Source organism: Heterodontus francisci, chromosome 40, assembly GCF_036365525.1.
Source record: "Heterodontus francisci isolate sHetFra1 chromosome 40, sHetFra1.hap1, whole genome shotgun sequence".
Taxonomy (NCBI): Eukaryota; Metazoa; Chordata; class Chondrichthyes; order Heterodontiformes; family Heterodontidae; genus Heterodontus; species Heterodontus francisci.
Genome location: NC_090410.1, coordinates 21,227,350 through 21,251,412, shown reverse-complemented (window position 1 = coordinate 21,251,412; position 24,063 = coordinate 21,227,350). Strand labels below are relative to the sequence as shown.

The 24,063-nt window shown below is 45.1% G+C and overlaps 1 protein-coding gene across 6 annotated transcripts in view; it reads left to right on the top strand.

Moving 5' to 3' along the window:
* Nucleotides 1-24,063, top strand: part of LOC137353139 (uncharacterized) — a 136,837-nt gene that overhangs the window by 94,047 nt on the left and 18,727 nt on the right. For 5 of the 6 annotated variants that reach the window (XM_068019176.1, XM_068019177.1, XM_068019180.1 and 2 more), the window contains 3 exons: nt 805-856; nt 2,028-2,186; nt 18,242-18,353. In XM_068019176.1, coding sequence (XP_067875277.1) covers nt 805-856; nt 2,028-2,186; nt 18,242-18,353 — 323 coding nt within the window. The remainder of the gene's footprint in view (nt 1-804; nt 857-2,027; nt 2,187-18,241; nt 18,354-24,063) is intronic. The other variant, XM_068019179.1, reaches the window with a different exon arrangement.

The window sequence follows — 24,063 nt, the reverse complement described above, 5'->3', positions numbered from 1 at the left end:
TTTGCTTCTCCCTACAGTGGCATAACAGGGAAAGAGAACATAGGCATCAGATCACACTGTTTAGTGGGTTCCTGTTCTCTTCTGAAGGTACTGACTCTTGTTAAGCTTTGGTGGCTTTCCATTACCGTACCCAGATTGCCATTTTTATTTATTTATTTAGAGATACAGCACTAAAACAGGCCCTTCGGCCCACCGAGTCTGTGCCGACCAACAACCAGCCATTTATACTAACCCTACAGTAATCCCATATTCCCCTACCACCTACCTACACTAGGGGCAATTTACAATGGCCAATTTACCTATTACCTGCAAGTCTTTGGCTGTGGGAGGAAACCGGAGCACCCGGCGAAAACCCACGTGGTCACAGGGAGAACTTGCAAACTCCGCACAGGCAGTACCCAGAATCGAACCCGGGTCCCTGGCGCTGTGAGGCTGCGGTGCTAACCACTGCGCCGCCCCTTCTGTAGGTACCAGCCCAGGTATAACTTGTACGTGGGCCATTCATCCACAGCTTGTGCCGTAGGCTGAACCCTGTCCTCGTCCCCCAGTCATATGGGTGTAACTTGCAGCAGGGTCAAGGGATAGCAATCAAGGGCAGTGTTTTTTTTTTCTTCTGCACCCACCCCAAATCTGCTGAGGTGAACTGTTGTTCAGCTGAACTAGATAACAGCACGTATCGAGAATTGGACTTTGAATCTTTTGGGATCTCTAGTTTATATGACTTACTGCTGCAACAAGTGCATTTGCCCTGGATAATTTTTGCAAAAACAAATTGTCTCTTGTAATAATTGATCCTTTTTTTAGGTGGCATTTTCACAATTATTCACAATCTCGAAAGTTTTCACTCAAGAGAAAGGTAAGCCCTAATGTACAGCATTGATTTAATCCTGTCTTGCATTCATGTGAGATCTGTATATTCTGATAAGATACTATCTTTGGCCTCTTTATCTCGAGAGACAATGGATAAGCGACTGGAGGTGGTCAGTGGTTTGTGAAGCAGGGCCTGGAGTGGATATAAAGGCCAATTCTGGAGTGACAGGCTCTTCCACAGGTGCTGCAGAGAAATTTGTTTGTCGGGGCTGTTACACAGTTGGCTCTCCCCTTGCGCCTCTGTCTTTTTTCCTGCCAACTACTAAGTCTCTTCGACTCGCCTTCTATTAATTTTATAAAATGTTACTTTAGAAATGGGACTATAGAATTATAGAATGCTAGAGCATTAAAATAGGCATATGCTCCATCAAGTCTCTACTGTTGTTTTTCTCCAGCTCATCTAATCCCAATATCCTGTCTGCTCCTCATACCCTTGAATATTACTTTTCTGGAATGACCACATTCTAACCACCTGCTGTGTAAAGGAATTTTTTCCAACCTGCCATTTCATTCTTTTTGTGATGATCTTAAGTTTGTGCCCTCGTTACTGTCTTGCAACTCGGTGCCAATAATCTGTAACTATTTGCTTTATAACGGTAATATCAAACGTATCTATCAGGGCATCCATTAACTTATGTAAACATCTTTAAGATCTTGGAGTCCAACAATCCATATTGGATCTGAAAGCTGATTAGTTTTCTTCTGAAGATTCTTCCTTTTTGGGTTGGTCTTCTTTGATTTAAATTATACTCCCTGACTTACCATGTACCTGAAAAGTTTGTGCTCTTGGTATCAATTAGGCTTGTCTCATCAACCTTTAGCTCTTTAAATAGTACTTTAGTTCCAAAACACACCACACCAAAAAAGCTTACCCAATGGTACAGGAATCCCTTCATTTGGAAAATAGCTCAAACCCTAGATGATTTATGGGAGCTGTTGACCCCAGGACCTAAGACAGTAGTTCACTCTGTTATACATATTCTTGTCAGTACCTTGGTCCGCTTTCTGCCAGTTATTGATAGTAAATTTCTGTTGTCTTCCATACCAGAAAAATGTAATCTTCCCTTTTACCAGTTATCTGTCAGAAGCATTTGCAGCCTTCTCCAACAGTCACGAGATTGTATGTTTATGCAATAAGTAACCATTTTATTTTAAAGATCTACAGTGCATCTGAGCTGAGGAAGAGTAGAAAGAATCCACTGTTGCACACCTTAAGAGAGCGAGAGTGGCGCAAACTGATGCAGAAACGTTTCAACGAGTTGAGGAAACTGCTGTTTGAGGATGACAGGGTTTCTAAGCGTGCCATTCTTGATGAGGTTTGTTTAAGAATTACCCCAGTGTTTTTTTTGTTTTATTTGCTAAGAATCTTCACAACATTTTTCACTTTCTTTCCAGGGTACATTCCACTAAATTAACAACTATGGAATGAACAAAAAGGTCATTCAGCCCATCAAGCTCACTGCTTCCAAAGATCATATGCAGTGTGCCCCATCACAGACTCTGTACCCGCCCCTCATTTAATCATTAAAGACAGTTTCTGCATAAGTAGTCCCTGATCCTCAAAGGTGATGGAGCAAACCAACAGAATCTGTATCCATCTGTGTTTCCACTGTTTAACCTATGGTCCCTCACAAACAGTCTCCACTCCAGATTTTCCCTCTTTCTTCCCTAAACCCAACAACACAGCAACCATCATGTCTCCTGGAGTATTTTTTGTTGTACAATATGTACCATTGCCATATAACTTGTGAACTTACTGCCATTACCACTTGTGAAAATGTTGGCTGATTCCAGAGTATGGTTTCATAAGGCTGTCAACCCTCCCGCATGCCACCAAGAGCAATTTTTCATGTCTAATCGCAGACCATGGATATCAATAGGCTACTTGACTTAGAGGAGTTGACAGAGGGAGAGATCATAGATAAAGCTGCTCTAATTCCTGTCATCCTCTGATATCCATCATGAGGAGTTTTTGTGCCCATCCTAAGCCCAAAAATATTGAAACTGATTGATTGCCATTCCTCCATCACTGCCCTTGATGTATGTAGTTTTTGTTTATGATCATCTGTTCCTCTTTTCTCCCCCCTCTTTCCTTCCCTTTGCCCCTCCCCCAATCTCTGCTGGGATTGCTGACGTGTGGTACAGAATCTACATTAGTCAATGTGCTAAATATTTTTTAGGCTCTGCAAATTTTGCCATATTGTACGATTATTGTACTGACTCCCAAATTATAAATTTTACACTGCCGGTGTTGTATCGGCTGGTTTTCATTTTCTTTAAGTGTAAATCGGTCTGTTTTATGGAGTGGGACTGTGTCTCCTAACTGTCTCCAGTGACGGTCCTGAATTTTGTTTTCAGTATTATCTGTTAAGTTTTTTCCCTAAACAAGGGTATGCCCAACATTGCGATGGTATCTACTGACCTAACAAGTAGTATTTTCAGCTGCTCAGCCAAGAATGTTACAAGGCAGTAATGGGTCATAGAGTACAAATGGAAATGTCCAGTGGTTCACTCGCAATGCAGCTGACCCCGAGCTTGAAAATACAGCCTTCCAAGTTTTATTTGTAAGACATAAGGAAAATTCTTTCTGTAGTAGTAAATTTAGAAGAGTTTCTGAAGAAATTGCCAACAGAAGAGTTTACAGTATGATTTCATATGTCCATAAAATGATGAAAAGACATATTACAAATCTGCTTTGAATTAGGATTGCTTTCTTGTGTGGTTTGTTTTAAAAGGATGTTAAGATTTAATTCTCTTTTTTTTTCAAATCACTTTATCCCCAATTATGAAACATTAGAAGCTATTTGGCTGAAGCAAGTCAAATGGCTGCGCACAATGACACCATCCTAAAGCAAGAATGGCTATGCCAGACAAATTGGAATGGGAGTCCTGCCAAAAGCAACCAATTTAGAAGTCAAAGGAATTGTGATTTGATTCAAATGACTTTAAATAAGGGGAAAAGAACACTTCGAGGCCACAAAATTGGACAGGGCCAGAAAACGGGCGTGGGTATGGTAATCCGTAATTAACCCACACCTGTTGATTCCAATGCAGTCAGCACACAAACTGCTGATTTGCAAGGTAGCTGTGTGCAGTCAGCACTAAATGAACCCAAGTTTTTTGCAATACCAACAACACTTAAAACCAGCCTGCATTACTTAAAAGGGAGGTGTATTCTGGCTCAAGTAGGTGCTGGAGCTGTTTGCAGAAGAGAATGTGAACAGGAAGAGCACTGAATTATGGCGCAGCAGTGCTAATTTGGCCTAACCATCAGCCTCAAGAAAACGAACATCATGGGACAGGACGTCAGAAATGCTCCATCCATCAATATTGGCGACCGCGCTCTGGAAGTGGTTCAAGAGTTCACCTACCTAGGCTCAACTATCACCAGTAACCTGTCTCTCGATGCAGAAATCAACAAGCGCTTGGGAAAGGCTTCCACTGCTATGTCCAGACTGGCCAAGAGAGTGTGGGAAAATGGCGCGCTGACACGGAACACAAAAGTCTGAGTTTTTCAAGCCTGTGTCCTCAGTACCTTGCTCTATGGCAGCGAGGCCTGGACAACGTATGTCAGCCAAGAGCGACGTCTCAATTCATTCCATCTTCGCTGCCTCCGGAGAATCCTTGGCATCAGGTGGCAGGACCGTATCTCCAACACCGAAGTCCTCGAGGCGGCCAACATCCCCAGCATATACACCCTACTGAGCCAGTGGCGCTTGAGATGGCTTGGCCATGTGAGCCGCATGGAAGATGGCAGGATCCCCAAGGGCACATTGTACAGCGAGCTCGCCACTGGTATCAGACCCACCGGCCGTCCATGTCTCCGCTTTAAAAGACGTCTGCAAACACTACATGAAGTCCTGTGACATTGATCACAAGTCGTGGGTGTCAGTTGCCAGCGATCGCCAGAGCTGGTGGGCAGCCATAAAGGCGGGGCTAAAGTGTGGCGAGTCGAAGAGACTTAGCAGTTGGCAGGAAAAAGACAGAAGCGCAAGGGGAGAGTCAACTGTGTAACAGCCCCGACAACCAATTTTATCTGTAGCACCTGTAGAAGAGTCTGTCACTCCAGAATTGGCCTTTATAGCCACTCCAGGCGCTGCTTCACAAACCACTGACCACCTCCGGGCACTTACCCATTGTCTCTCGAGACAAGGAGGCCAAAGAGAGTGCTGAGAGCGTGCTCCAAGGTTCTCTGGAATTGCACTGGCTGCTTTGGTGGTGGAGGTAAACAAGAGGAAAGAGGTCCTCTATCCATAGGGGCCAGGAGATGTCCAGAAAAGCTGTGGAAGGCCAGTGGAGCAGTTAGTCATGATGGTCAATGCCAGGAGTCCAGCATCAAGAACCTGGATGCACTGCCTCAAGACATTCATTGACCTCGCATGAATGGTCAAGGTCAGTGAACTTAATGTCATGACCCATCAACTGCACCAGTAGCTCTCTACTCTGCTCAGTCCACCCCGTTCCTACCAACAATCTCTATCAACTACAACTCATAATTCACATTCACAGCTTCACCTCATCTTCCTCACACTTAGCACTGCTACAAGCCTCACACTCGTCTCTCACAGCTTTCACACACTGCCAGCCATTAAACCATGATAGCCACCTCACCCAAACACATTGCATCGGGCTCACTGAAACACTTCCTTCTCTCTCAGGACAAGTTGGCACATAACTGGGGACAGGAGGACCTAACTGTACCCCGATGAAGGACCTGGTGGTTGCTGTCATTGGCGCGGCTATCACTGAGGCTGTGGCCAGTGGTGGGACTGAAACAATCCTGTATCCTTATCCTCCTCACATCCTACTTCCCCTTTGTCCCACAATTTCTTCTGATTTATAAGCTGCAGATGGTTTAAGCATGCACCCCTTACTTTCCTGCCTCACCTTACTACAGCCCTTGTGCCTTTCTCCTTTCAGATACCTAAGAACTGCAAGCTGGCCAGGCTGTGGTGGTAGAGAAGGAAGGTAGTGATAAAGAAGAAACAGTCACTGAGATTTGCAACCACCAGTTCAGGTTCTGTCACTGCGTGTATTTAAGAGTATAACTGAGGCAGGATCTGCATCTGGTGAGACACTGGGCACAAGTGGCCTGCAGTCAGAGCAGTGGACAAGGGTAGTACAGATGCCAGATCGTGCACGAGTTCTGCTGCAGAGGATTCAATGAGGACTTCGCTGGGGTGCCCTACAGAAAAAGGCTAATGATTAATGGGCGGCACAGTGGCGCAGTGGTTAGCACCGCAGCCTCACAGCTCCAGCGACCCGGGTTCAATTCTGGGTACTGCCTGTGTGGAGTTTGCAAGTTCTCCCTGTGTCTGCGTGGGTTTCCTCCGGGTGCTCCGGTTTCCTCCCACATGCCAAAGACTTGCAGGTTGATAGGTTAATTGGCCATTATAAATTGCCCCTAGTGTAGGTAGGTGGTAGGGAAATATAGGGACAGGTGGGGATGTGGTAAGGAATATGGGATTAGTGTAGGATTAGTATAAAATGGGTGGTTGATGGTCGGCACAGACTCGGTGGGCCGAAGGGCCTGTTTCAGTGCTGTATCTCTAAACTAATTATGCATAATGAAATGCTTGGTGCATTGGCTGGCCTGTCAGAAAGCCTGTGGTCAGTGCCGAAGAGCATAGGGGAGTCCAGCTCCAACGTGGAACAGGACTTCACAAAGAGCTCGGAGCCCATCCTTTCTGGCATGGAAGCGATGGCCAAATTCCTTACCGCATTGCAGACCCAGCTGTGACGCAGCATCTGATGATTGATGTCACCCGGCTTCCATTGCAGCACAAGCAGAAGCCACCCAACATCTGAGTGGTACAGTGGAAGCTCACACTGAAGTTACACAAGGTCAGCTTGCTACTTTGCAACCTCAGATTGCTGCCATCATGACTGTAGGTACCAGTATTCAAAGAGGTTTGAAGGGTGTCAGCAGTCCAGCAATCTGTCCTAAGAATAAAACATAAGAAATAATAGCAGGAGTAGACCACACGGCCCATCGAGCCTGCCCTGCCATTCACTATGATCATGGCTGATCTTGGGCTTCGACTCCACTTTCCCGCTCGCTCCCCATATCCTTTGATATTCTGAGACCAAAAATCTGTCTGCCGTAGCATTAAATATATTCAATGATTGAGCATCCACTACCCTCTGGGGCAGGAAATTCCAAAGATTCACAACCTTTTGAGTGAAGAAATTTCTCCTCATTTCAGTCCCAAATGATCGGCCTCTTTATCCTGAGACTGTGCTCCTGTGTTTTAGATTCACCAGCCTCTCAGTGTCTACCTTGTCAAGCCCCTTCAGAATCTTATAGGTTTCAGTGAGATGACCTCTCATTCTTATAAACTCCAGCGAGTATAGACCCAATTTACTCAGCTTCTCATCATAGGACAACCCTCTCATCCCAGGGACCAATCTAGTGAACCTTCGCTGTACTGCTTCCAATACAAGTATATCCTTCCTTAAATATAGAGACCAAAAACTGCACACAGTATTCCAGGTGTGGTCGAACCAAAACCCTGTACAATTTTAGCAAGACTTCTTTATTCTTGTACTCCAGTTGCTTTGCAATAAAGGCCATCATGCGATTTGCCTTCCTAATTTCTTGCTGTACTTGCATACAAACTTTGTGTTCCTTGTACGAGCACACCCAAGTCTCTCTCAACATCAACATTTACAAGTTTCACGCTTTTTAAAAAATATTCATAGAATAGAATGACACAGAAAGAGGCCACTTGGCCCATCATGTCTGCGTGAGCCAAATAAAGCCACCCAACCTAATCCCACTTTCCAGCATTTGGTCCATAGCCCTGCAGGTTACGACACTTCAGGTGTACATCCAGGCACTTTTGAAATGAGATGAAGTTTTCTGCCTCTACCATCCTTTCAGGCAGTGAGTTCCAGACCCCCACCACCCTCTGGGTGAAAAAACCTTTTTCTTCATCTCCCCTCTAATCCTTCTACCAATAACTTTAAATCTATGTCCCTAGTCACTGAGCTCTCTGCTAAGGAAAATAGGTCCTTCCCATCCCGTCTATCCAGGCCCATCACAATTTAGTACATTTCAATCAAGTCTCCCCTCAGCCTCCCCTGTTTCAAGGAGAACAACCCCAGCCTATCTTTCCTCGTAGCTGCAATTTTCCCGTCCCGGCAACATCCTCCTAAATCTCCTCTCTACCCTCTCTAATGCAATTACATCATTTCTGTAATGAGGTGACCAGAACTGCACACAGTACTCAAGTTGTGGCCTAACTAATGTTTTATATAGTTCCAGCATAACCTCCCTGCTCTTATATTCTATGCCTTGGCTAATCACAGAATTGGTACAGTGCAGAAGGAGGCCATTCAGCCCATCTTTTTACCATTTACTTTAAATCTGTGCCCTGTCCTCCTTGATCCTTTCACGAGTGGAAACAGTTTTTCCCTATCTACTCTGGCCAGACCCCTCATGAATTTGAATGCCTCTATCAAATCAGCCTTCTCTTCAAGGAAAACAGTCCCACCTTCTCCAGTCTGTCTTCATAAACTGAAGTTCCTCATCTTGTGAATCTTTTCTGCACCCTCTCAAATAAAGGAAAGGATTCCAAATGCAACCTTAACCACCTTATTGACCTGTCCTGCTACCTGCAGGACATTCACTCCAAGGTCTCTCATTTCCTCTACACCTCTCAATATCCTCCCATTTATTGTGCATTCCTTTGCCTTGTTTGACCTCCCCAAATGCATCACTTCATACTTCTCCAAGTTGAATTCCATTTGCCATTTTCTACCTGCCTGACCTCATGCAGTCTACAGCTATTCTCCTCGCTATCAACCACATGGCCAATTTCTTGATTTTTCCCCCTACATTTATGTCCAAATCGTTAATATGTACCAGGAAAAGCAAGGACCTAGTACTGAGGCCTGCGGTACACCACTGGAAACAGCCTTCCGGTCGCAAAAACACCCGTCAACAATTACCCTTTGTTCCCTGTCACTGTAACTAGCTCGCTACATTCTCCTAAATCCCATGGGCTTTTATTTTCTTAACCAGTCCGCCATGTGGGACCTTGTCAAAAGCCTTGCTAAAATCCATGCAGACCACATCAACTGAACTATGCTCATCAATCCTCCTTGTTAATTTCTCAAAAAATTCAGTCAAATTAGTCAGACATGGCCTTCCTTTAACATATCCATGCTGACTATCCTTAATTAATCCATGCCTTTCTAAGTGACAGTTTATCCTGTCTCTCAGAATTGATTCCAATAATTTGCCCACTACTGAGGTTAGACCGATGGGCCTGTAATTATTTGATCTATCCTTTAAACAAAGGTACGACGTTAGCAGACCTCCAATCCTCTGACACCACACCTGTATCCAGTGAGGATTGGGAAATGATGGTCAGACCTTCCACTTTTTCCTCCCTGGCTTCTTTAAACAGCTTGGGGTGCACTTCATCCGACTGTGGTGATTTATCTACATTCGAGGATGCTGATCCCCTAAATACTTCCTCTCTCCCTATGTTTATCACATCCAATACTTCACACTCCTCCTCCTTAACTACAGTGTCTGCTGTGAAGACGCAAGCAAAGCATTCATTACTAAATTGGTCCCTGGGATGAGGGGGTTGTCCTATGATGAGAGGCTGAGTAATTTGGGCCTATATTCTCTGGAGTTTAGAAGAATGAGAGGCAATCTAATTGAGACATACAAGATTCTGAAAGGGCTTGATAGAGTAGAAGCTGAGAGATTGTTTCCGCTGATCGGGGAATCTAGAACACGGGGACACAGTGTCAGGATAAGGGGCCAATCCTTCAGGACTGAGATGAGAAATTACGACACTCAAAGGGTTGTGAATCTTTGCAATTCTGTACCCCAGAGAGTTGTAGATGCTTCATGATTGAATACATTTAAGGCTGGAATAGATAGATTTTTGGGCTCTCGGGGAATCTAGGGATATGGGGAGCGGGCAGGAAAGTGGAATTGAAGCCCAAGGTCCGCCATTGTATTGAATGGCAGAGCAGGCTCGATGGGCCATATGGTCTACTTCTGCTTCTATTTCTTGTGTTCTTGTATTAAGAACCATACCACATCTTCCGCCTCCACACACCGGTTACCTTTTTGGTCTTTTATGGACCCTACTCTTTTCTTAGTTATCCTCTTAATGTATTGATAAAACATCTTTGGGTTATCCCTAATTTTACTTGCCAATATTCTTTCATGCCCCCTTCTTGATTTCACCCCTCCACTTTCTGTACTCTTCTCGGCTTTCTGTAGTATTGAGTTCTCGGTGTCTGGCATAAGCTTTCCTTTTCTGCCTTATCGTGCCCTGGAAGCACATTGACATCCAGGGGGCTCCAGATTTGGCTGCCCTACCCTTTTTCTTTGTGGGAACATGTTTATTCTGAACTTCCTGAATCTCCCCTCTGACTGCCTCCCATTGCTCTGACACTGATTTACTTTCAAGTAGCTGTTACCAGTCCACTTTTGCTAAATCATTTCTCAGCTTAGTAAAATTGGCCTTACCCCTATCCCTCTTTAAGCCATGCTTCTTTAATAGCTATGATATCATACTGCCATATTTTTATCTGTGCCCTCAGCTCGTCTGCTTTATTTGCTATATTCCTTGCATATTCTGCTGTTCTATTCTTAACCTCACAATTCCCCACATTATACTGCATCTGCCACCTTGTTGCCCACTCACTTAACCTCTCTATTTCTCTTTGCTGCCTCTCTGTGTCCTCCTCACAGCTTGCATTTCCACTTACCTTTGTATCATCAGCAAACTTAGATGCATTACTTTTTTTCTCTTCGGCTAAGTCATGAATATAGATGGTTAATAACTGAGGCCCCAGCACTGATCCTTGTGACACAGCACTAGTCGCAGCCTGCCAACACGAAAATGTCCCACTTTGCTTCCTGTCTGGTAATCAGTCCTCTATCTGTGCTAATATATTACCCCCAACTCCATGAGCCCTTTTCTTGCCTGTTAACTTCTTGTGTGACACCTTGGGTCGATGGTGACAGACTATCTGTCTCTTGATGCAGAACTCGCAACACGCATAGGGAAAGCAGGTACTGGTAGCTTTGGCCAACATACATGGGATAACACCATGCTAGCCCTTAGGACCAAGCTGATGTTTATAAGGCCTCTGTTCCCAGCTATATGGCTGTGAAACATGGGCAACTTACAGCTACCAGGAAAAGAAGCTCAATAATTTCCTTCTTTGCTGTCTGTGACACATTATGGATATATCCTGGCAGGACAAAATCACAAATGTGGCAGTCTTCTCCAAGTGTGTTGGCACTAATCAAACAGAGGCAGCTTCGGTGGATCGGACATGTCCGCAGGATGGAAGACAACTGTATGATGAGGTAGCCATACCAGATGACCAGTGGGGCGCCCAAAGCTCCACTTCAGGGATGCTTGTAAGCATGACATGAAGACCCTAAATGGCGACTATTGCACCTGGGAGTCACGAGATGGCGAAAGAGGGAAATGGCGACGCATCCTGTGGACTGGTGTGCACTACCACAGCAACCAGTTGCTACAGCAGATTGGCAACAGGTACAACGTCAAAAACAACAACTCTCTGTCACTTGGCAGCTTCACGTGCACTTGTGGCGGAATCTGCCTCTAAAGGATTGACCTTCACAGCCATCAGAAAAGGCGTGCCAAGAGAAGACACCCCACCTAAATGGATTGCTGCATGTCCACCATCTTTTGTAGATGGAAGGATACTAACCAATGTCAGCTTATCAAATGCCTTTTGGGAATCCAGGTATACTACATCTCTTTTATCCCTTTATCTACCCTACTAGTTACATCCTCAAAGAACTCCTCCAAGAGATTGCTAGGATTGGTGAAGCACTGCCCAGGGGAGTGGTAGTGGCTCCATGGAGCACAAACCTGTTGTCCTAATTCCAGAAGAGAGCATACAATCCCCACCGTTGCCTCTCTACGAGTGCCCTTGCTGTTGCCTTTGAGCCAGCCAGCTCAGATTGCTGCTGTCCATGCTGAGATGGTGCATTCTGAAGCAAGGCTTTCCAGGGCCAGAGCAGCTTGAGGTTGTCATCCAAGGCCAGCTGCAGTCCTCCACAGTGAAAGTCAGCCGCCTTCAATCAACCATGCTGCAGTCATTGGGGAAACGCTGTGTAAGAGGGCGGCACAGTGACACAGTGGTTAGCACCGCAGCCTCACAGCTCCAGGGACCCGGGTTCAATTCTGGGTACTGCCTGTGTGGAGTTTGCACGTTCTCCCTGTGACCGCGTGGGTTTTCGCCAGGTGCTCCGGTTTCCTCCCGCCGCCAAAGACTTGCAGGTGATAGGTAAATTGGCCATTGTAAATTGCCCCTAGTGTAGGTAGGTGGTAGGGGAATATGGGATTACTGTAGGGTTAGTATAAATGGGTGGTTCTTGGTCGGCACAGACTCGGTGGGCCGAAGGGCCTGTTTCAGTGCTGTATATCTAAATAAATAAATAAAGAGCACTGGGACAGGCAAAGGCATATTGAAGATGGACAAAGGCGATGAGTTGACATTTGTATGCAATGTGGCATGGTTTGATTTCTAAATTTAGTCTGGTATGTTTGTTTTGTGTTTAATTTTGCATTGTGGCCATGCGAACACTGATGGTCAGTAACAGAGGAAACGCAAGGTGTGGGCTCAAGCTGAATAGGGAATTGCGATTGCATTTACTGGTATTGTAGTTGGATGAGTTGACCATGGACAGCCGGCCATATAATGGCTGTGTTAGCTGTCTGCTCAGTATTTAGCCATTGGTAAGGGCTGTGCCTTCTTAATATTGAGGTTGTGCAACATGCAGCAGACCACCACAAATCTTTCAATGCATTCTGCTGAGTACTGGGGACCCCTCCAGAGCTTTTGCTTTTATTCATTCATGGGATGTAGGCATCACTGCCAGGCCAGCATTTATTGCCCATTCCTAATTGCCCTTGAGAAGGTGGTGGTGAGCTGCCTTCTTGAACCACTGCAGTCCATGTGGGGTAAGTACACCAACAGTGCTGTTAGGAAGGGAGTTCCAGGATTTTGACCCAGCGACAGTGAAGGAATGGCGATATAGTTCCAAGTCAGAATGGTGTGTGACTTGGAGGGGAACTTGCAGGTGGTGGTGTTCCCATGTATTTGCTGCCCTTGTCCTTCTAGTTGGTAGAGGTCGCGGGTTTGGAAGGTACAGTCTAAGGAGCCTTGGTGCATTGCTGCAGTGCATCTTGTGGATGGTACACACTGCGTCAGTGCTGGAGGGAGTGAATGTTTGTAGATGGGGTGCCAATCAAGCGGGCTGCTTTGTCCTGGATGGTGTCGAGCTTCTTGAGTGTTGCTGGAGCCGCACCCATCCAGGCAAGTGGAGAGTATTCCATCACACTCCTGACCTGTGCCTTGTAGATGGTGGACAGGCTTTGGGGAGTCAGGAGGTGAGTTACTCGCCTCAGGATTCCTAGCTTCTGACCTGCTCTTGTAGCCACGGTATTTATATGGCTACTCCAGTTCAGTTTCTGGTCAATGGTAGCCCCTAGGATGTTGATAGTGGGGGATTCAGCACTGGTAATGCCGTTGAATGTCAAGGGGAGATGGTTAGATTCTCTCTTGTTGGAGTTGGTCATTGCCTGGCACTTGTGTGGCGCGAATGTTACTTGCCACTTATCAGCCCAAGCCTGGATATTGTCCAGGTCTTGCTGCATTTCTACAAAGACTGCTTCAGTATCTGAGGATTCACGAATGGTGTTGAACATTGTGCAATCATCAGCGAACATCCCCACTTCTGACCTTATGATTGAAGGAAGGTCATTGATGAAGCAGCTGAAGATGGTTGGGCCTAGGACACTACCCTGAGGAATTCCTGCAGTGATGTCCTGGAGCTCAGATGATTGACCTTTAGCATCCACAACCATTTTCCTTTGCACTAGGTATGACTCCAGCCAGCGGAGGGTTTTCCCCCTGATTCCCATTGACCTCCGTTTTGCTAGGGCTCCTTGATGCTATACTCGGTCAAATGCTGCCTTGATGTCAAGGGCAGTCACTCTCACCTCATCTCTTGAGTTCAGCTCTTTTGTCCATGTTTGAACCAAGGCTGTAATGAGGTCAGGAGCTGAGTGGCCCTGGCGGAACCCACACTCAGCAGGTTTTTGCTAAGCAAGTGCCGCTTGATGGCACTGTTGATGACACCTTCCATCACTTTACTGATGATTGAGCGTAGGCTGATGGGGCGGTAATTGGCCGGCTTCGACTTGTCCTGCTTTTTGTGTACAGGACATACCTGGGCAATTTTTCACATTGCAGGGTAGATGCCAGTGTTGTAGCTGTACTGGAACAGCTTGGCTAGGGGAGCGGCAAGTTCTGGAGCACAGGTCTTCAGTACTATTGCCGGAATATTGTCAGGGCCCATAGCTTTTGCAGTATCCAGTGCCTTCAGTCGTTTCTTGATATCACGCGGAGTGAATCGAATTGGCTGAAGTCTGGCATCTGTGATGCTGGGGACTTCAGGAGGAGGCTGAGATGGATCATCCACTCAGCACTTCTGGCTGAAGATTGTTGCAAATGCTTCAGCCTTATCTTTCGCACTGATGTGCTGGACTCCCCCATCATTGAGGATGGGGATATTTGTGGAGCCACCTCCTCCAGTTAGTTGTTTAATTGTCCACCACCATTCACGGCTGGATGTGGCAGGACTGCAGAGCTTAGATCTGATCCGTTGGTTATGGGATCGCTTAGCTCTGTCTATCGCATGCTGCTTACGCAGTTTGGCATGCAAGTAGTCCTGGGTTGTAGCTTCACCAGGTTGGCACCTCATTTTGAGGTATGCCTGGTGCTGCTACTGGCATGCCCTCCTGCACTCTTCATTGAACCAGGGTTGGTCTCCTGGCTTGATGGTAATGGTAGAGTGGGGGATATGCCGGGCCTTGGGGTTACAGATTGTGGTTGAGTGCAATTCTGCTGCTGCTGATGGCCCACAGCGCCTCATGGATGCCCAGTTTTGCATTGCTAGATCTGTTCGAAATCTATCCCATTTAGCACGGTGATAGGTGACACACAACACGATGGACGGTATCCTCAATGTGAAGGCAGGACTTCGTCTCCACTGGTCACTCCTACCTGTACTGTCATGGACAGAAGCATCTGCGGCAGGCAGATTGGTGAGGACGAGGTCAAGTATGTTTTTCCCTCATGTTGGTTCCCCCACCACCTGCCGCAGACCCAGTCTAGCAGCTATGTCCTTTAGGACTCGGCCAGCTCAGTCAGTAGTGGTGCTACCGAGCCACTCTTGGTGATGGACATTGAAGTCCCCCACCCAGAGTACATTTTGTACTCTTGCCACCCTCAGTGCTTCCTCCAACTGGTGTTCAACATGGTGGAGTACTGAGCCATCAGCTGAGGGAGGGCGGTAGGTGGTAATCAGTAGGAGGTTACCTTGCCCATGTTTGACCTGATGCCATGAGGCTTCATGGGGTCTGGAGTCGATGTTGAGGACTCCCAGGGCAACTCCCTCCCTACTGTATACCACTGTGCCACCACCTCTGCTGGGTCTGTCCTGCCGGTGGGACAGGACATACCCAGAGATGGTGATGGCAGCGTCTGGGACATTCTCTGTAAGGTATGATTCCGTGAGTATGACTATGTCAGGCTGTTGCTTGACTAGTCTGTGGGACACCTCTCCCAACTTTGGCACAAGCCCCCAGACGTTAGTAAGGAAGACTTTGCAGGGTCGACAGGGCTGGGTTTTCCGTTGTCGTTTCCGGTGCCTAGGTCAATGCCGGGTGGTCTGTCCGGTTTCATTCCTTTTTTTTTTTAGCTGTTTTTATTTAGCTGTTCAGGCAAAAAAAAAAGGATTGTTTAAGTGCCGCTCTGATCTGCTGTATCACATTTCATATTGGAGTACGGCTTTTATTGTATGCATGCTGCACATGTTTGACTGGGTTGCGCACTGGAGTCACGCGCCATGTCGTCAAAGGATAGCCCTTTTCACCCAGTAGCCATCCTCTGGTTTCTCGTGGTGGTTCAAATGCAGATGGCACAGCAGACTGGCACAGAATGAAGGCATCATGACTGCTGCCAGGATACCGGGCATTGACCTGCATGATACGCTGCATGCGGTCGTACATGAAGTGGAATCCCTTTCCGTTACGATAGATCTCAGAATTTACATGCAGTGCCCGCGAAGCGACATGCGTGAAGTCAGTTGCTCCCTCCACCAAAGCTTTTGCTCATTCAGCATGCTTCTCTCTGTTAGAAGAGAAAAAATGTATTCAGTTCTCTTCTAATGCAGAGCTTCAGTGACCTCCCTTATGCAACAGAGGACAGCAAACTGGGAGATGTTGCAAATATTGCCTGCTCCAGCTTGGAACGAGCCAGGCACTAACAGTTCATGGCCATGGTCACCTTCACAGCCATTGGCAATGCCGTCCTCGACATGCTCTGAGGCTGCATTGGCGGCAGTTATGGCTGATTTTAGTGAGGACCTCATTAGTGATGCAAAGATGTCTGACACACTGTTCCTTGCTGAGGCTCAGTTAGGAGAATTGCTGACTGAACACTCTGGGCGGATGTGGCCTGCTGTTCAGAGCCCTTCTCCCTCTGCCCCTCCTCCCTCTTCTAGCAGTTTGACATGCTCTGTGTCATCTCTGCTCAATCTCCCTGTCATGCTGTAGTCCAGGGGGATGCAAACTGTGCACCCATGTCTGGGAGCAAGAGGTTTGTACAGAATCCTTGAAGTCAGGATAAAGTTCTTCAGCATTTGCCACAGCACTCCCTATAGACTTTAGCAACTTTGAACAGCTCTGGAAACCACCAGACACATCTCTACACAGCAACAGCCAGTATAAAACAATCAGCAACTAACCTGAAAGTAGTTGATGATCCCTTTCATTAAACTGATGGTGGACCTTCCTACTGCTGAATGCATGTTCATCTGTGCGCGGTTAAGAGAGGGCGTTAAAACATAAGAAATAGCAGCAGGAGTAGGCCATATCACACTCAAGCCTGCTGTGCCATTCAATTAGATCATGGCTGATCTGATCCTGTCCTCAACTCCACTTGCTTGCTGGCCCCCATAACCCTTGACTTAAATAAGGAGACCAAAACTGTATGCATTACTCCAGGTGCGATCTCACCAGCCCTGTTCTAGCAAGACTTCCCTACTTTGTACTCCATCCCCCTTGCAATAAAGGCAAACATTCCATTTGCCTTCCTAATTATTTGTTGTACCTGCGTGCTAACGTTCTGTGATTCATGTACGAGGACACTCAGATCCCCCTGTGCTGCAGCATTCTGCAGTCTCTCTCCATTCACATAATATTCTGTTTTTCTACTCTTCCTAGCAAAGTGGATAACCTCCCATTTTCCCACATTATACTCCATCTGCCAAATTTTTGGCCACTCACTTCACCTATCCAAATCCCTTTGCAGACTCTTTGTGACCCCCTCACAGCTTGCTTTCCTACCTGTCTTTGTATTGTCAGCAAATTTGGCTACAATACGCTCGATTCCTTCATCCAAGTCATTAATATAAATTGTAAATAATTGAGGCCCCAGCACTGATCCCTGTGGCACTCCACTAGTTACAGTTTGCCAATCTGAAAATGCCCCATTTACCCGACTGTTTCCTGTTAGTTAGCTAATCCTCTATCCATGCTAATGTATCACCCCCAAAACATGAGCTCTTGTGCCGTAATCTTGTATGTGGCACCTTATCGAATGCCTTTTGGAAATCCAAATACACTACATCCATTGGTTCCCCTTTATCCACCTTGCTTGCTACATCCTGAAAGAACTCTAATAAATTTGTCAAGTACGGTTTCCCTTTCATAAAACGCTGTTGACTCTGCTTGATTGTATTAGCTGGAGCATTGAGCTGCAAAATGGGATCATTGGTGTTAAATCAGTGTTAGACGCTGATTGATGTCATAATCTACCTACTTTCGATAAATCTACCTACTCCAGTAAACACTTACTGTGTGCACGCTAATGCCCTCACCAAAATGGTGTCCCAACTGTTTAATATTTTTGTCTGACCGATAATTGACTTTATCAGGGGTACGAAGTGACCAGCTTGAAGGTGCAAGCAAGCTGAATTTATACCGATAGTTATCAAGCTGGATTGCTTCAGAATTTGCTATGTGCTACTTCAGCATGTGCTCTCTGTGTAGTTTGGTGATATGCACAAGCCATAAGTGGCATACTACTTTCTCTATATCAATTCTTGTTATTTGAGCAAAAATAATAAAATGATGCAAAATCACAGCAAAAGGGTATTGATCAGTGTTTCATAACTTTACTTAATCTTTAAATGGTCATGTAACCTTTAGGCGATTACTGCTCTTGGTGATGTATAACATTACTCCATGCAGAAAGCTTTTCATTATTTAACTGTTTGTCACTACAGGCCATCAGTGAAATCCAGAATTTGTGTCAACAAGGAGAAAAACTCAATTTGGAGAAAAAGCTGCTGATGAAAAAGCACAAGGCATTGTTAAAAATAATCTCAGTCCTCTCCGGTGAGGCTTATTTTCTACCTTTTTACTCATGTAAATGTTAATTTTAGTGATTTCTTTGAGGTGGTTGAAAATCAGACAAGTTTGAATAGCTTTTTCTTTTTGTAGTATTTTTATATGTGAATCACCGGTCTAGTAAAACTGTTCCACTGTGATACATCATTTTTCATTACCAGTCTACACAATTTGTAGTTGCCTGAAGCATCCTTTGCCATTCATGCAAGAAAGATTTGCCTGTAAAAGGAAATAAAACCTTTCAATCTAAAAGGCAAAAATCTGGAAATACACAGCAAGCCTGTCAACATTTGTAAAGAGAAAGCAGCAGTCAACTTGTTATCAGAGAATGGTATGGCAGAGGGCACAGTTTAAAAAATCAATGATACAGCACAGGGGGAGGCCATTTGACCTACTGTGCCTGTGCTGGCTCTTTGGCCGAGCTATTGGTAGACCCATTCCTCTGCTTTTCTCCCACAGCCCTGTAAATATTTTCCCCTTCAAATATTTATCCAATTCCCTTTTGAAAGTTAGTTTGAATTTGCTCCCCTCCCCGCTCCTTTCAGGCAGTGCGTTCCAGATCATCAGAACAGGCTGCATTTTAAAAAAAAAATAAGTTTCCTCAGGGTCCCTCTAGTTCTTTACCAATCACGTTAAATCTGTATACTCTGCTTACTGGACCTTCTGCCACTGGAAAACATTTCTCCCTATATACTCTGTTAAAAGCATTCATGATTTTGAACATCTGTATCAAATCTCATCTCAACCTTCTTGCTCATAAGGAGAACAACCCCAGCTTCTTCAGTCTCTCCATGGAACTGAAGTCCCTCGTCCCTGGTAGCATGCTGGTAAATCTCTTCTGCACCCTTGCTAAGGCCTTGATACCCTACCTAATAACCCAGATTTCTTCTTTGTAGTGCCTGACCACATCTCCCCAAAGCACTTCACAAGTATTGCATTGTAACATGTATCATTAACCAACATTTCTGAATTGTCGTTAATACTTTGTGGAGGAAAGTGCTAAATTTTTCTGTTTTTAAAAACTAGTTAGTTGCTTTTGGTTACAGAGCATTCATCTAAGAAATAGCTTGACATTTGATAGTCCAGGTGAGCCATTGAGGCATACTGAGTGTGATGTTTGTGTCTGTGACTAGTACCAGAGGAAGCTCCTTAAATCCTGGATCTGATCTAGCAAGTGGGCCTTCATTTATTTGATTTGTATAGCAAAAATTTTGGAGCTGTGGATATATCATGCAGAGTGAACTCTCCCACACTCCGGGATGATATTTTGAGGGGGGAGGAGGTAGAGGAGGAAAAGTTCTATAAAGAGCTTACGTGTATTATATCTAGAAACACCTCAAAGCGTTTCGTACACAGTGAATTTCAGTCACTGTTTTAAACAAGTATGGCAATATGTCACAAATAGCAGTGAGATGAAATAGGAACAGAAGTAGGCTATTCAGCCCTTTAAGCCTGTTCCAAAAATGAATGCATTATAATCACATTCTGTCATTTCAGAAAATAGTACAGCTGAAGTGTGTATATTGGTTCAATGAATATAGTCATGGAAAGTTCAGAAAATCTTATTACTCACTTGCTAATGTTATAGAAAGAGGAATTGGTGTACGAAATAAAGGATGGTGCTGTGCTATTGAGTATTGCAGGTCAGAAAGTTGGGCTACGATGTTATAGCCCTACGTCCATCCCTCTGTCCCGTGAACGTGGCTTTCTTGCTAGGGGTGCAGGATTGAAGAACCGTCCCATAGTGCTTTGCTGAAATATCTGAAGATATAATAAGTTTATACTCCACGACCAGTAATCTTACTTTATATGATGTTGATTAAGGGATGATTGTTGGCCAGGGCAATAGGAGAGCTCACTGCTCCTCTTCAGATACTGTCCTGGGATCGTTAATGTCCAGCTGAACTACGGAAACAAGCTGACAGCCTTGGTTTAACTTTCTACAAGAAGGATAATACCTTCAATAATACAGCAGGCCTGGTCATTTAGGCTGAATTGTCAACCGAACTTCTATGCTCAAGTCCTGGAGTTGGTCTTGGACCCACAAACATCCTGACACTAATATATGCTTTTAATGAGCCTCGTGAATACCATGTGTTACATGGCTGATTGAAGCCAAGCTTGTACCTGTCCACAAGCTTGTAGTGAGTGATTTCTTTAATTCAACTCCTAAACCTCTCTGCTCCTCCATAGTTCCTAGCATCTTGCCATTTATAAAATACTCTGATCTATCTCTTTGGGTCCAAAGTGGATGACCTCACGTTTCCCCACCTTGGCAGAACTGTGGCAGATGGAGTTCAATCTATCAATGTACCTTTGTAACTTGCTGCATCCAGCTACACAATTTACAGTGCCCACCCATCTTAGTGTCATCTGCAAATAAAGTGCAAATGATCTGCCAGGAACACACATTGCCAAAGCCACGATGTCATCTTTCTCTTCACTTGCATCTGTATAAATTTACTCAGTGTTTAATTCACAGTAATTAGCTTTGTAATGTTAAAGATATACTTTACACAACAGTAAAACAATGCATCTGCTGACTAAGGATATAGACAAGTATGAGGGGGTGGTGTATTTTGGTAGGAGGAATAAGGTGGCCATCTACTGATGGAGGTCTTCAAAATTATGAAGAGTTTCAGTAGGGTAGAGTAGAGAAGATGTTTCCACTGTGGGGGAGACCAAAACCAGAGAGTAGTGAGAATGTGGAACTCACTACCATAAGGAGTGGTTGAGGTGATTAGTATAGATATATTTAAGGGGAAGCTAGATAAATACATGAGGTAAAAAGAAATGGAAGTGTACATTGATAGGGCTAGATGAAATAAGGTGGGAGGAGGATCCTGTGGAACATAAATACTGGCCTGGACCAGTTGGGTTGAATGGCCAGTTTTTTGTGAATTCTATGTAATCAACTGCAACAATGGTTTGTTGTCTCAGATCTCCCTGTGGTGGTTACTGGAAGCACAAAGATGGGAGAATTCAGTGTACTAGATGGCAGGAAATTTCCTGTAGCTAATGTAAGACTCAGCAAACCTGGTTCAACATATTATGCTTAAATCTGGTTTTGAATTTATAAATACAAAGAACAGAGTTCTAACAAACGTGGGAATAAAACTTTGCCTCTGATATTCCTCCTCCTTTAATCACTGGGGTACTTCTTCGCTGGGGCACTGATGCACAGTTATTCTGGACTCCAGTACCTTGTCTGATTATTCTTCCAGACAGTGTGTCAACAAACATCACAGCTGAGCTCAATCCTATGTGTGAACATACAAACATACGAATTAGGAGCAAGAGTAGGCCACTCGGCCCCTTGAGCCTGTTCCGCCATTCGATATGATCATGGCTGATCTGATTGTAACCTCACTCCACATTCCTGTCTACCCCCAATAACCTTTCACTCCCTTGCTTACCAAGAATCTATCTACCTCTGCCTGAAAAATATTCAAATACTCTACTTCCACAGCCTTTTGAGGAGGAGAGTTCCAAAGACTCACGACCTTCTGAAAGAAAAAGTTTCTCGTCTGTCTTAAATGGGCGACCCCTTATTTTTAAACAGTGTCCTCTTGTTCTAGATTCTGTCACAAGAGGGATCATATCCTTTCCACATCCACCCTGTCAAGACCCCTCAGGATCTTGTATGTTTCAATCGTGTCTCTTACTCTTCTAAACTCCAGTGGATAAAAGCCAAGCCTGTCTAACCTTTCCTCATAAGGCAACCTGCCCATTCCAGTTATTAGTCTAGTAAACCTTCTCTGGACTGCTTCCAATGCATTTACATCCTTTCACAGGAACGGCGGAGGTGGTGGGGCGACATGATAGAGGTTTACAAAGTTATGAGTGGCATGGACAGAGTGGATAGTCAGAAGCTTTTTCCCAGGGTGGAAGAGTCAGTTACTGGGGGACATAGGTTTAAGGTGCGAGGGGCAAAGTTTAGAGGGGATGTGCGAGGCAAGTTTTTTACACAGAGGGTGGTGAGTGCCTGGAACTTGCTGCCGGGGGAGGTGGTGGAAGCAGGTACGATAGCAACATTTAAGAGGCATCTTGACAAATACATGAATAGGACGGGAATAGAGGGATACGGACCCTGGAAGTGCAGAAGGTTTTAGTTTAGACAGGCATCAAGATCGGCGCAGGCTTGGAGGGCCGAATGACCTGTTCCTGTGCTGTACTGTTCTGTTCTTTGTTCTTTTGAGACCAGTACTGTACACAGTACTGCAGATGTGGTCTCATCAATACCCTGTATAGCTGAAGCATAACCTCCCTACTTTTGTATTCAATTCCCCTCGCAATAAATTATAGCATTCTATTAGCTTTCCTGATTACTTGCTGTGCCTGCATACTAATCTTTTGCAATTCATGCATGAGGACTCCCAGATCCCTTTGCAATCTCTCACCATTTAGATAATATGCTTTTTTATTCTTCCTGCCAAAGTGGACGTTTGCACATTTTCCCACATTATACGCTATTAGCCAGGTCTTTGACCACTCACTTAACCTAGCTATATCCCTTTACAGCCTCCTTATGTCCTCTTTGCAACTTACTTTCCTACCTATCCTTGTGTCATCAGCAAATTTAGCAACCATTTATGTAAATAGTAAAAAGTTGAGACCCCAGCACTGATCCCTGTGGCATACCACTTGTTATATTTTGCCAACCAGAAAATGACCCACTTATGCCTACTCTCTGATCCTATTAGCTAGCCAATCTTCTATCCATGCCAAAATGTTACCCCCTACACAATGAGTTTTTATTTTCCACAATAACCTTTGATGTGACGCCTTATCAAATGCCTCTGGAAATCTAAGTACGTACATCCACTGGTCCCCTTTCATCCACAGCAAATGTTAGTTCTTCAAAGAACTCCCATAAATTGGTTAAACATGATTCCCCTTTCTCAAAACCATGTTGACTCTGCCTGATTACCTTGAATTTTTCTAAATGCCCTGCTATAGCATCTTTAATAATAGCTTCTAACATTTCCCTATGACAAATGTTCAGCTAACTGGCCTGTAGTTTCCTGCTTTCTGTCTCCCTCCTTTTTTGAATAAAGGAGTTAAATTCGCTATTTTCCAATCGAATGAAACCTTCCCGAATCTAAGGAATTTTGGAAAATCAAAAGCAACTCATCAACTATCTACTAGCCACTTCTTTTAAGACCCTTGGATGAAGTCCATCAGGACCCAGGGACTTGTCAGCCCGCAGCTCCAACAGTTTGTTCAGTACCACTTCCCTGGTGACTGTAATTTTCTTGACTTCCTCCCTCCCTTCCATTTCCTGATTTACAGCTATTTCTGGAATGTTACTTGTATTCTCTATGGTGAAGATTGATGCAAAATACCTGTTCAATTCATCTGCCATCTCCTTATTTTCCCTTATTCTCCATCTCGCGCGCCCCCTCTCTCGCGCTCATGCACGCGCTCTCTCTGTCTCTCTCGCGCTCTGTCTCGCTTCCGCTCTCGTGCTCTCTCTCGCGCTGTCTGTGTCTCTCTCGCGCTGTCTGTGTCTCTCTCGCGCTGTCTGTGTCTCTCTCGCGCTGTCTGTGTCTCTCTCGCGCTGTCTGTGTCTCTCTCGCGCTGTCTGTGTCTCTCTCGCGCTGTCTGTGTCTCTCTCGCGCTGTCTGTGTCTCTCTCGCGCTGTCTGTGTCTCTCTCGCGCTGTCTGTGTCTCTCTCGCGCTGTCTGTGTCTCTCTCG